General features: G+C 34.1%; 1 protein-coding gene across 1 annotated transcript; it reads left to right on the top strand.

The window, feature by feature from the left end:
- Positions 1-7,563: 7,563 nt before the first annotated feature.
- On the top strand, positions 7,564-8,088 carry LOC115964917. Its single transcript, XM_031084144.1, has one exon. It carries the CDS (start codon positions 7,564-7,566, stop codon positions 8,086-8,088), a length of 525 nt encoding a protein of 174 aa, XP_030940004.1.
- The last annotated feature ends 5,306 nt before the right edge of the window (positions 8,089-13,394 follow it).

The following is a 13,394-nucleotide window of genomic DNA, read 5'->3' as shown; positions in this document are numbered from 1 at the left end:
GGCTCCGTTTGGTTGGAAGGGTGGAAGATTGAGAGAATAGAAAATGGGGAGGAGATAAAAAAGTGGGTGGATAGAAAATATTTATTTATTTTTATATATGTTTGGTTAGAATGATAGAAAAGAGGAGATATGAAAAACTTTTTTGTTTGGTTGAGAAGAAAAATGAGAGGATAGAAATTGAAATTGATATAAATTTACAGTTATGTTTCTATTAAATAAAACAAAAAGTAACAAATTTTTTTAATTAAAAATTTGTGTTCGTACTTCACTTCTAAATTTAAAAAAAAAAAAAAAAAAAAAAAGAAAAAGAAAAGAAGAAGAAGTTCATGCAAGAACCCAAAATGTTTATATATATATATATATATATATATAAATAAAAATAAAAATAAACACCAATCTAACTGTTTGAGAAAAGAAACATTCTGCCATGATAAAAGAAAAGAAAAAATAAATAAAATAAACTGAAGAAAGGATAAGCACATAAAAAAAATAAAATAAAAAAAAAAATAAAAAAAAAGAAGAAGAAGAAGAAGAAGAAGAAAGATCAAGCAACAACACAAATGAAGAAAGAAACCGAATGACAAAAGAAATGGAGAAAAAAAGGACTAGAAAAGTTAGAAAACTTTCAACATTAGCCACGGCAATTTCGTCCAAAATACTGCACATTTTCACCTGTGTTTCCACTCCGAATTGGGGTGATTCAATTTTGATGGGCCTGAAAAGAAAACTGTCGAGGCCCACCACTTTTCTACCCTCTCTCCCCTTCTAACCAAACACACCTATTACTCATTTCTCTTTTATATTTTTTATCCACTTGTTTTCAACCCAACCAAACACACCCTAAGCTAGAAGCTATAGTTTTATTTCTTATCATGCTAAAGTTTAATTCCTTATACACTAATTGATAAGAAATAAAACCATGATTTTTTTATTTAAAAAATGAGTAGTACTATGGACACAATACATATCTTTTACAACAATTTCGCAAGAAAGTCTAGGTGACAAGCTGCTATTACTAATTACCACCTAGACTTTGTAGTGAAATTATTGTGAAAAATATTGTATCCGTAGCATTATTCATATAAAATAGATTAAAGTGGCTCAATTTGGAACTCAAATAATATTCTAATTGTATATAATTTTAGGGTTGTATTTATTACACACAAACTATTTTACATGGTTTTACACACAACTCAAAAAACAACTAAAACTATAATTTGAAATCATGATTTCCAGCCATAGGTAAAACTATGTAAAATTGTTTGTTTGCAACAAGTATTTTCCATAATTTTATGCCAACTTTTCTTTTGACCTTAATTGCTTAAATTCATCTAAATTATGAGAGCACTTGCATTTTACACCCCAACTATGAAAACTTGCAATTACATTATCCCAATCATGACAAAACTTGCAAATTACATCCCTTAGTCTGGTTTTCTGTTAAAGCAAGTCACAAGAAATGGTCCTAAAACAATGACATTTCCCGAACTAAGTTTCACTAATTAATTAAGCGACCAATTTCAAATAAAAAATAAATCACTGATCAAACCAAAACCATTAAATATATAAATAATGACAAAGATCCATTTTGGTTAAGGTCAGAATGAAAATTCACAACCATTTCAATGCCTACCACCTTACAACTGAGGCCACTACAATATGCAATTTATTATTATTTTTTAATGGCGCATGTGTGAGGCGGTAAGCAAACTTAGTTGTGTTATGAAATTTTGTTCTGACCGTAGAAAGACTTGAGCCACATACAATTAGAGAGCTTTTCATTTATCTTTTTGTTTTGTGGAATTGTAAGTACCTCATAGTTTAGAGTAAATTTGTGCTTTCCTTTTAATTAATTGCACTCTAATTTGATGTTAGATGTCTTTAGATCTAATTTTAAAATGTACTTCAATTTTGTGCCGAGATTTCTTCCACAATTACATTCTAATTAGTCGATGTTCCATATGATGCAATGGTGTATTTTGAAATATTTTGGAAAAAATTATTGCCTACCTTGAAAACTATTTTTATTAATATAGAGCTAAATTTCTAATAACTGTTACAACCTGAGATTTTGGAGGCAATAGTACCTTGTAAAGACAATAGCTCTATCCTCTCTAATATTTGTAACTCAGGTGACTCAACTTGCTCTCATTTAATCGAAGAAAGAGGATTCTAACTCCTCTTTACTATTGTAAATATTGAATTATCAAAAGAATAATTTTTAAAAATTTAAATTTATAAACAAATTCAATTTATTTCCAAAAATTTATATAATGGAAACTTCCTAAAGGCAATTTGCTAAATCTATTGATAGAATGAAAATCGTTTGTCCAAACTTATCTACTTCTATTTATGTTGTATATATATGGATAGGTTGTAATAATGATGTTTGAGTTTAGAGAATATTGTTTTATAAAGTGAAAATTCAAGTTCTGAAATTTTCTAAGTGAAAATTCGAAATTCAGTATTTTCGATGCACACACTTCGGTCAAGGACTCAAAAGTGCAAAAGACAAAACTAATAACTCAATACCTAATGGTACATATGCATAGAAGGAGACGGTTGACTAGTCAAAGACTCAAAACTCAAAAATAAAGTATCAAAACACTATAAACACCCCCCCCCCCCCCCCCCCCACACACACACACACACACACACACACACACACCATGATTCAGTGAAAGAAGTCTATCAAAACTGTAACACCCCGATCCAATTTTTATAATTAAACTATGTGTTTAAGTGGTTAAGTATTAGTAGTATTTTAAGCCACTTACTTGCAAAAATTAATATAAAAGCATTTAATAAACATATTATTTTATAATGTCATTGAATAAGAAATTGTAAAGATTATAAATAATTGAAATGGCTATTTGTACTATATTTAGTATGTGCAAAACTATATTAAGTGGTTAAGTTATGAGATATATATATATATATATATATTTATAATTGTTGGTGTTTTAACTATATATGATACATGAGATATTATAGAACATATATGCTCTTTTAATGTGATGGATATAACTTTATAAAGGTAAGGATATATATGTGTGTGTGTAGAGTGATATTATTATTTGTAAATGAGTGTGAATGCAAAGAAAAAACTAAGTGTGAATGCAAAAAAGTTGTGTACCTTAAAGTATTAAGAGATGTATTATGTGAAAGTGTGGAAATTAAATGATTGGTGGATTATGTTACATTTTGAGTACAGTATAGATGCTCTGACTATGAAATGAAAAGTGATATCAAAAAGTAAAGAAACAACAAAATTATTTAGAAAATAAAAAAGAGAAGCTTTTGGAAAAGTTTTGTAAAAGTTAAGTTGGTTCTTGTTAATATCAGGTTTAAACTTGATATTAGCATGCCGGTCATGATCATAAATCCAGGTATCGGGTTTGGGGCGTGACAAAAACACTGTAAACGCACACTCTCACAGTGAATGAAAGAGAGATGAAAATACCAGATCAAGCAGTGGCGATGGCGGATCACGAACAGCCTAGGCGTTGGCAATGCGGCGGCAAATTTGAGTAAGATGGTGGCAAATTGTTTGTGGGTGAAGTGGCTACCTTTTTTCTTTGGGTTTGGAGAGTGAAGAGCAGAAGAGGGATAGTGGGAGAGGACTACGTTTTTCTCTCTTAGGTTTGGTTTGGCCCTTTTTTTATTAATGATTTTTTAAAATTTGATTTATGGGCTTTTTTTTTTATTTTTTTTTTTAAGATTAAAGACCAAAACTTTTATGATATTTTAGCATATTTCAAGATAATTACGTTGTATTATTAATGAATTTGTCTGATATTAATTTTGATTTTAGCATATTTAAAGAATAAGTTAATAAATTTGTCTCTTAAAATTTAATTTTCTTAGTTGAAGTTTGACTATTTTTGTTTTTTTCCTTTTTAATCTTCTGCATTTTAGGATACAATGGAGTCTTTTTAATGCATTTTATTGACCAATAAAAGTGCTTAAATTTTTTTTAATTAAAATATATAGATAAATATATAATTTTTTTTATACAAATAGGGTCTTCTTTTATTCGGGGGTTTTAAGCGATTATATCAATTACATCACCTATTGAGTTGGTCTTAACAGCCGCTTGCATTAGCAGTGTGAGGAGGGCACAGGCCGCCATAAGCGTCCAGGATGCCATTTCATGTGGCCACACAAAGCTTTTTTCGATGGGAACCGACGCTGGCAAACAAAGCATTCGTGCTGCAGTGGAGGAGGGTCTTGCACCCCCATGAAATTAAAATAAGGGACATCATGATCACAGGCATTGTTAGTACCACGGTTGTTTTGTGGGTGAGATGCAGGGAATTCCATAGGGTTGTTCATGGTGTTAGTATGTATATGATTGTTTGTAAATGTAAGAAAGGATTTTAAAGTGTACTAAGACTGGGTCAGTGATCTTGTATATATAGACTTAAAGTACCCGTGGCCGAAGTCCCCTGACCAGTCAAACTCAACGATCATGAGTGAAAAAAAAATATATATATATATATATATTTGGTGAAACGTGTCAGTTTTCAAAGATTCGCACCAATGAGAGATATACGCTGTTTGGGTTCCTACTTCTTTAATTTTCGGCCTTTGTTTTTTTGCTTTTAGGTGGACAAAGTGGGTGTTTGTATTCGTGTTTGCTGCGCTGCGTTGCGTTTTTTACGTTTTCTCCTTTTTTTTTTTTTTTTGGTTCACGCGTTTTCCTTCTCACAAGCGGTTACTGTTCATGTACTGCACATAAACAGTAGCCGCAATATTTGACCATTTTAAGTGAACAGTGCATTCGTGCACTGTTTACGGACCCACAAATTTCATTTTTTATTAACTTTTTTATTAAAAATAGGTCTCACGGTACTATTCACACATTTAAAAATTATTTTGCTATAGTGTTTTCAGTTTTTAATTTTAGCAAAATAAGTTCTATCCAAACACACCTAAAGAAGGGAAACGCATTAAGCACGTTAAAATGTCATATCTGTGTCAGAATCATGTTATATTTGTATTGTATTGGTTATATCCTATCCGTGCATCGTAATCTTGTTATATCTTTGTCATGTCTGCCATTTTATGTAAAAGTGATGCTATAATCAGAATGTTTTTACAAATTATAAATAATTAATTGTTATTAATTCAAATTTAAACCAAACATTAAAATTATTTTTTTTTCCTAATAATAACAACCCTTCATATGTGTATGTGTTTGTGTCCGTGCGATTTGAAATTATGACTGGGCTATACAAAATTACACCCTGCCAAAGAATACCACGTGAGAAACGAAACCTGTAGCGTCTTATCATTTCTTTGGGTCCCAGGAGGGCACTGAAGAACACACAATTGCACTTTACACGCGGAAGAAGTGGCCCACAGACCTGGTTGGGCACACTCTAGATGGATGATTTTATTGGGACTCTCATCTAATCTAATTTTTTTCTTCGATAAATTTATAAAAATAATGGGTAGGGAACTTGAATGTATCTAATTCTTTGGTATATTTATTGGTGCTTAAGTTGCCATTAGTGTCATTATTGGAAATTCGGAACCAAAGCAACAGCGCTTCCTTCCATGCTCTAAGTTCAGAATTACATCGAGTAATCCCACAATCAAGTGTTGTAACTATTACAAATTGTTAAAATCAATTCCCCGCAAAAGTGGTACAGCTTTTGGCTCTAAAAACTATATAGAAATCGCAATTTTTTAGAAATTCTTCTAACAACGAAATTGGCGCATAGGTTTACTTTCTTTAAAGAGTTGACAAATATAAAAATGACTATCAATAATATTTGAATTTTATATATATAGGAATTATATTAGGTATTTTATTGTATGTTTTTAAGTGTATCTATGCATTTGCATGGAGTTACAAACTAGTTACATATTAAAGAATAGACACAACCATATTCAATCAATATAAAACCAATTTGAAAATCCAAGTCAACTATGAGTTTATTGAGGTGTTATTATTTATGGTAGAATATATTGAGTTTTATGTAAAAAACTGATATGACAATCTTTTATTATTAATTTTTGGAGAGCTTTTTAAACCCATAATATTTTATAATTAATGGTGTCCCAAAAATTTGATATAGTTATAACAATATTATCCTACATAGGCTAAATCTTTTTACATATTTTGTATTGCACATTTTCATACACACTTGTGAAATCATCTTTTCAAAACACGATTTCAATTGATATGGCATTATATCTCGTGCGTGTGTGTGTGTCTAGAAAGCCAAAGAAAGAGCAGAAAACGCTAACTGCACACACACGGAGTGAGAGATTGATGTACCAAAGTAGTATCAAAGGAGAAAAGAAAACCAAATTTTAAATTTTATTCAATATGAATAACAAAAGACATAACAATGAGAGAGAGGTTAAAAGTGGAATGATGTAAATCCTTGATACTTTTACTTGTGTAAAAAAAATATTATTATGATTATTATTAATAATTTCTGGAGATATTTGAAAAAGTCATAATATTTTTATAATTAACTTTTTTGTGAGGGTGGTGTTGAAGTTGAAGTTTAGAAGAGCATTACAGAATATATAAAACAGCCTTAAATTAGTTGGCGGTTCCATTTGTTCATCCCACAGGACGCAGGGACAGTCAAAATAAATTGAAATGGCATTCTGGTCCAGAGAGAGAGAGAGAGAGAGAGAGAGAGAGAGAGAGAGAGAGAGAGAGAGAGAGAGAGAGAGAGAGAGAGAGAGAGAGAGAGAGAGAGAGATGTACATGTGCAAGCCAGGGTGAGAGGGGAGTGAATGATATTTTTGGTTGAGATAGTACACACTACACACAGCTCAGCAAGAAGAGAGCAACACCAACCTGTCCTTTCTTTCTCGAGAGATGCTACGTTTACAATATTTTTACAACAAATCATAGGTGGTTAGTTGTTATTGGTTTAAATTTGAAACTAACACTAAGATTACTTTTTTACCTTAATAATAACAACTAGTAACAATCTGTCATTTAAAATTTGTTGTAAAAATGTTATAAACATATCATTTGTTTTCTTTCTCCCACTCTTCATGAGAATAGAGATGAGGCTTGTCCAGTACTCTTATTCCTCTACCCAGGCTCAGTACGCTTCTTATTCCCACTATTCTTTTTTCTCATTCTTCCAAACCCAAGCTCTTCTTCAAAAAACCCCGTTGACCTTGCATGGACTCCACTCCTCATCACCGAAAGACTAACCATAATCACAATCACAATATCAAGAAGAAGGACAAGATTGTTGTTATCATGGGGGCCACTGGGACAGGAAAATCCAAGCTTTCCATTGACTTGGCCACTCGATTCCACGCTAAGATTATCAAATCCGACTAAATCAATACATTCTACCATAAATAATAACACCTCAATTCATATTTTATCAAATCCTATATATATAAAATTCAAATATTAGAAAAACAAAAACCTACATTTTACCAGAAAGAACTATCAGAATCCTTGACTCCTTTCATTCATTCACTGCCTATAGATCATGAGATCCATGACAAAAAAAAGCTCGGGGTGATTCTCCAGCACGAAGCAACTCCAGGGCTCGGAAAGAAAAGTTGACGATGTGGCTTAATCCTGCAGAATATTACTGTAGGGTTTGTGATAAACGGTTCAACAAGTTGAAAGCTTTATGTGGACATATGAGAGCGCATGGCAACCGATCATGGCGGGGACTGCTTCCTACTACTGATCACCATCCTCGTCCTCGTCCTCCAACCTATGAGGCTTCTACTTCTACGGGGACGAGAAGGGAACTAGGGATTAATTTTCAGAGGGAGCCACAAGTGAAAGTCTCTCTTGCTTCTCCCAACTTATTGGATATGCCTACTCCAGAGCCACAAGTGAAAGGCTTTCTTGCTTCTCCGAAATTTGACTTGAATATGTTTCCTGCTACTGAGCCACAAGAGGAAGTGCCTATCTCTCTGAAATTAGAAATGCAAGCTGCTCCAGAACCAAAAGAGAAATTTGACTTGAATGTTTCTCTGTCTCCTACTCCTGACCCACCAGAGGCCGACCATGATTCTCATGAGAAGTTGAACTTCGATTTAAATGAAGCTTCCGAAGAGGACGAAGCCAATGATTACTGAGGTTTTTTTACGGGATTTGCATTTGTTGCTTTTTCTGTTGGCTTTTTCTGTTTTTGTTTTGGTTTGTTTGTTTTATTTTTTATTTTGTAAAACTTTAACAAAGTCCTTGCTATTCCTTAAATTATCTTTTTAATTTAGATTATTAAACAAAGTAAGCCTTTTTCAGTACTTGTCAAGTCCTTGCTATTCCCAAAATTGATTTGAATGTTTCTCTGTCTCCTACTGCAGATCCACCAGGGGCAGACCTTGATTCTCATGAGAAGTTCAACTTCGATTTAAATGAAGCTACCGAAGAGGACGAAGCCAATGATTACTGAGGTTTTCATTACGGGATCTGCATTTGTTGCTTTTTCTTTTTCTGTTTTTGTTTTGGTTTGTTTGTTTTGTTTTTTATTTTGTAAAACTTAAGCGCAGTAAGGGCTGTTTGTTAAATTACCTTTTTAATATTCACTGATGTGGTTTTTTTATTTGGGCTGTTCGTTATTTTCCATTTTTAATGTTCAGTGATGTGGTTTTTTATTTTATTTTATTGAATAATTTAGAAAAAAATATGTTTTGGTTAATTTTATGTTTTTTTATGATTCTCCACGTGACCAATCATCTCTACTAATGGTCACGTCTCGAGTAATACATTATTAATTCCTAACTTTGTTAGAAGTCAAAGAAATAATTAATGTTGATGACATGAATGTTGCGTTTCTTTTTCTTTTTTAGACTTTCCATGATCAATTTTTATTTAAGATAATTGTTCATTGCTTTAAAGTGAAAACTCCCCCTTTCAGAACCGCTAGTACATTTACACTTTGTTTGGTTGCAATTGAGGGAAGAAAAAAGAAATAAAATAAAATAAGAGGAAAAAAAAAGGAAAAGAAAACATTTCTCTTATGTATGTTTGGAAATAAGCAAAAAAGAATAAAAGAAAAGAGAAGAATTATTTTGCTTTCCGTTTGATTGTAAAGGGTAAGAAAATGAAAAAAGAGATGTGTTTTTTTTTTTTCTTTTTACTTTTATGCCCACCTAGAGAGATTAATATACAATCTTGGACAAAGTGTCCGCTTTTCTCTTTAAATCCATCCAAAATATGAGGATTGGAAAAACTGGGCCCAGCGGAACTTTTATTCCGTTCTCCTAATAAAGCAACCAAACCAGTATTAATATCTTTTTGTAAGGAAAGATTTTAGTTTCTTATTTAATGTTTCTGGTTATCCATTATGGTTCAAATAACTCTTTTCCTCGTCCAATTATAAAAAAATAAAAATAACGAATGTCATTTGTGTTCCAAATTCCAAAAAGAAGATGTGTTAATTTCTTTTTTAAAGTTTGTGATTATCTTATTAATAAGTAAAATAGTTTTATAATACCATCTATATATCAAAAAGAAAAAAAATATATCATTCATAAAAATAAAATAAATAAAAAGGGAAAGTTCCATAATATCATATTTTGTTTTATTTCGCGTATGGCATGACTCCTTTTGTCTATCTTAATGGATTTCTAAGATCTTGCCTTGACGAGGATTATGAAACCTTATGTTGTATCTTCATTAAGACATTAAAAAAATTTACGTTTTCAGCTACCATGCGGATGTAGTTATTAAAATAAATTTGAAAGGTGATATACTCAACACTGCCTTTGTGAAATTCAGTGTCACAGTAGGTTTTCTTCGGATCCGGATCCTCTCCATTTCCCTTTGAAATGGAGAGGGTCCAGTTCACGGTGGGGATTTGTTTGAAAATTATCAAGGGCCAAAAACGTGCCACATCATTTAAAATGTAAACACCACACTTAACCCCAGTTAAACACTTAAACTACTTTAACTCAGGTTAAACTAGAGGCACTCAACCGGACAAACCACTGAAAATGTTTCAGACTCTCTTTCAACCTCTCTCTCACCAAACCCATATGAAAATTTCAAACTCTCTTTCTCAGATCAACCGGATCCCTGATTGGTACCTCTCCATTTCCCTTCAAAGGGAAATGGTGAGGATCTAGATCCCTCAAGCGGACAAACCACGATATCTCACCGACCCAAAACTCAGTTTCTCAACTGAATTCACATGCAAAGGCCTCGACACCGATACCAAGCCGAGTCGCTCCGGTTTTCTCAATGCCGGTACGAGTTGCAGAACCAGCCGTGCCGGATACGACTTTTCTCGGAGAAACAAATCGGACCCATTAATCGTTGGGGACACAGATTGCTTCACAGAACAAATCATGGCGTAAAAGATTCAAACTTTGAAAGCAAAATTCCAAGTGGGTTTTATGGGTCTTTCACAAAAACACGATCACAGAAATATATATATAGTTATAGTTGTTCACAGAGATCAAACTTCAAAGAAGCAGAAAAAGCCCTTCACGGCTTTGCTTTGCTTTTGAAAAACCTTTTCCAAAAGCCTTTGACCTAGAAAACTTCAAAGTCTTTTTTGCTTTGCTTGAGGATCTGGATCCTTTAAGCGGACAAACATTTTCTGTGGTTTGGTTGATCTGAGAAAGAGAGTTTGAAATTTTCATATGGGTTTGGTGAGAGAGAGTTTGAAAGAGAGTCTGAAACATTTTCAGTGGTTTGTCCGGATGAGTGCTGTTTAACCTGAGTTAAAGTAGTTTAAGTGTTTAACTGGGGTTAAGTGTGGTGTTTACATTTTAAATGATGTGGCACGTTTTTGGCCCTTGATAATTTTCAAACAAATCCCCACCGTGAACTGGACCCTCTCCATTTCAAAGGGAAATGGAGAGGATCCGGATCCGTTTTCTTCCGGCGCCCACAATCAGTAAAATGGATGCGTTTTGTTCTAAGATTGTCTCAAAAAAGGTCCTTTTGATTTGGCCCCACACCCCCCCCCCCAAAAAAAAAGCATAAAGTACAGTGCTTTTGATTTAGATCTCCTCTTAAGTTTTGGAAAACGCTGTATGTAATCTCCAATGAAGATACCAAAATTATTTGGGAGTCATATTGATTGACAACAGACTTTTTCTCTATTGATTAATGTAAGGACACGATTTGTAACGACCCGTAACAGTGTTGGGTTCGCAGGTAAAAAGGCCCAAACAATGTGATTTGTAGAGCGTGGGTGTAAAGAACTAAGTTGACTTTTGTATAATAAAAAGATTCACTCTCACGTATATTGAAAGTCTAGAGTTGGCACAATGATCATTTTCTTTGGTAATCGATACAGTTCTTTTTCTCTCTTTTTGCTCTTCTTCTTTTTTCTGTATTTTTCTTTCTTTTCTTTTTTTTGGTCCAGTCCCCTTTTCTGCATGTTCTTCTTTTAGTTTATATACCCCCCTTTGTGTTCCATCCTCACCGCACACGTGTAGGTTGGGTTCGGAGGATTTCTTTCTGTCCCATCTAGCACCCCCTGGAACTTCCTATGGGCAGCTGTAAGGCTGCTTCCTTACTGTTCAGGTATCACCTTCACATTAATGCAGTCAAACAGTTGGTTGCAACAAGATCGCGTCCTGATCGTCCTCGGACGCATACTGCCGAGGAGTATGGCGTCCTCGGACGGATACAGAACTCTACCCTCATGATATTAACTACCACCCCCTTCAGTAATTACCTTATAACCTGACTTGGCCTCCTCGGACGGATATGCATCCTCGGATGGGCCACAAGCCCAACAATCCTGAACTTAATGGGCCTATTGATCGAACAGCCCCCACAATAGCCCCTCAAAATCCTACTTTTCAACTTCTCGGGAGAGAAGGTGGATTTTGTCGTCATAAGCCCGTACCTATGGGTGTTTTGGGGCATGCCCCTGACGCTTCAGCATCCCGATTTTGGTAGCATTAAATTTTGACAACGCCCTTGTCTCCCACGTTCGACGGTGAGATCTAAATTCAACGGCAGAAGGCTTCCCTTGTTTTGTGAGCGGGAATTTCACCGCTTACAATCCTCACATGACTATAAAGGCGTTTTCTAATTGATCCTGTACTTTACCTTCGATGATTACGTGGTTCCAAAGCTCATACATTGAACCTGCCTTTCTTCATTCTTCGTTATTCTCCTGGCGACTACAAATAATCGTACTTTGTCCGAGGTCCTTCCTTTGAACCTGTAAGTCCTCTCGAAGTTTTTACCACTTTCATTTCAAACCCAACAGTCTTTTCTGCTAAGTCTTTTTAGAAAAATGGGGAAACAAAAGAATCCATTTCGATGTCTCGTTGAGTCCGAGGAAGGTATTAGAAACTTTCGCTCTAAGTATAAAATCCCCCCAATGGTGGGGATGAGATACGCAGCCCAAGGGGAATGGGTTGATGCCAGACAAACTGGGGAAGTAGTTATTCCCATGATTGCCTTTATAGAAGGCGGGATGACTACCCCCATGGGTAGTATCACTAGGAGTTATCTCAATTTCTTTAGGCTATCCCCCACCCAGTGTGCTCCAAACATGTTTAGGGTCCTGGGAAGTATAGACGCTCTGAACAAGAGAATGGACTTAAAGCTAACCCATCATGATGTGAATTGGATGTACAACCTCCATCACTTAACCGGCCAGGGATATTATCTCAAGTCGAGATATCCTGAGGTAAGGCTAATTCAGTGCCTTCCCACTTCAAACAAGAACCTAAAGGAGGATTTCCTTATTCTCTCTGGGGAATGGCACGATGGTTTGCCTTGCCTGACCGTAGAGGGAACACCAGGTGGGCGCGCAATCATAGATCTATACTACTTAATCTGCGAACACATTTCGCTTATTTTTTTTATTTTATTATTTTTGTCTCCTACAATTTTCATTCTTGACTCAACGGTTTTGCAGATAGACGCTACACGAAGCCCAATCTTAGGTTAGTCAATAAGGCGAGCTTGGATAAATTATTGAAGGTCGAAATATACGTGAATGAGTCTGACGGTCAGCTCCGGGCAGCACACTTAATTCCATGATATCTTTTAATTTGATGACATGTCATTTTGATCATATTTAGGATTTTAAGATTACTTTTATGTTATGTAATCGGAAATCTATTGGGCAAAGTTATGGTATTATCCAATGAAGTTACTTTTCTGCCCTCCATATAAGGTTAAATACAGGTTACAAAATGAATTGTCAACAAGAAAATAAAATATAATTCCTAGGCTCCAATAGACTTTTAAGAGATTGGGGTCAAACTTTTGCCCTTGAGATTGGGTGTTAAAAAAAATTGCCAACCATAACTTCATACTAAAAACACAATCTCTAGAAGAATGAAATGAGTTTGTATAATCTAGAAACAGCCCATTCCAAAAAAAAAAAAAAAACATTAGGTAAGAGTACTTGCATCAAATAATGCAAAATTATTATTATTTAAAAAAAATAAATAAATAAGAC

The sequence above is a fragment of the Quercus lobata genome, chromosome 10, assembly GCF_001633185.2.
Source record: "Quercus lobata isolate SW786 chromosome 10, ValleyOak3.0 Primary Assembly, whole genome shotgun sequence".
NCBI classification, from domain to species: domain Eukaryota; kingdom Viridiplantae; phylum Streptophyta; class Magnoliopsida; order Fagales; family Fagaceae; genus Quercus; species Quercus lobata.
The sequence above is the reverse complement of the archived record's forward strand: the minus strand, read 5'-3'. Positions and strand labels throughout refer to the sequence as shown.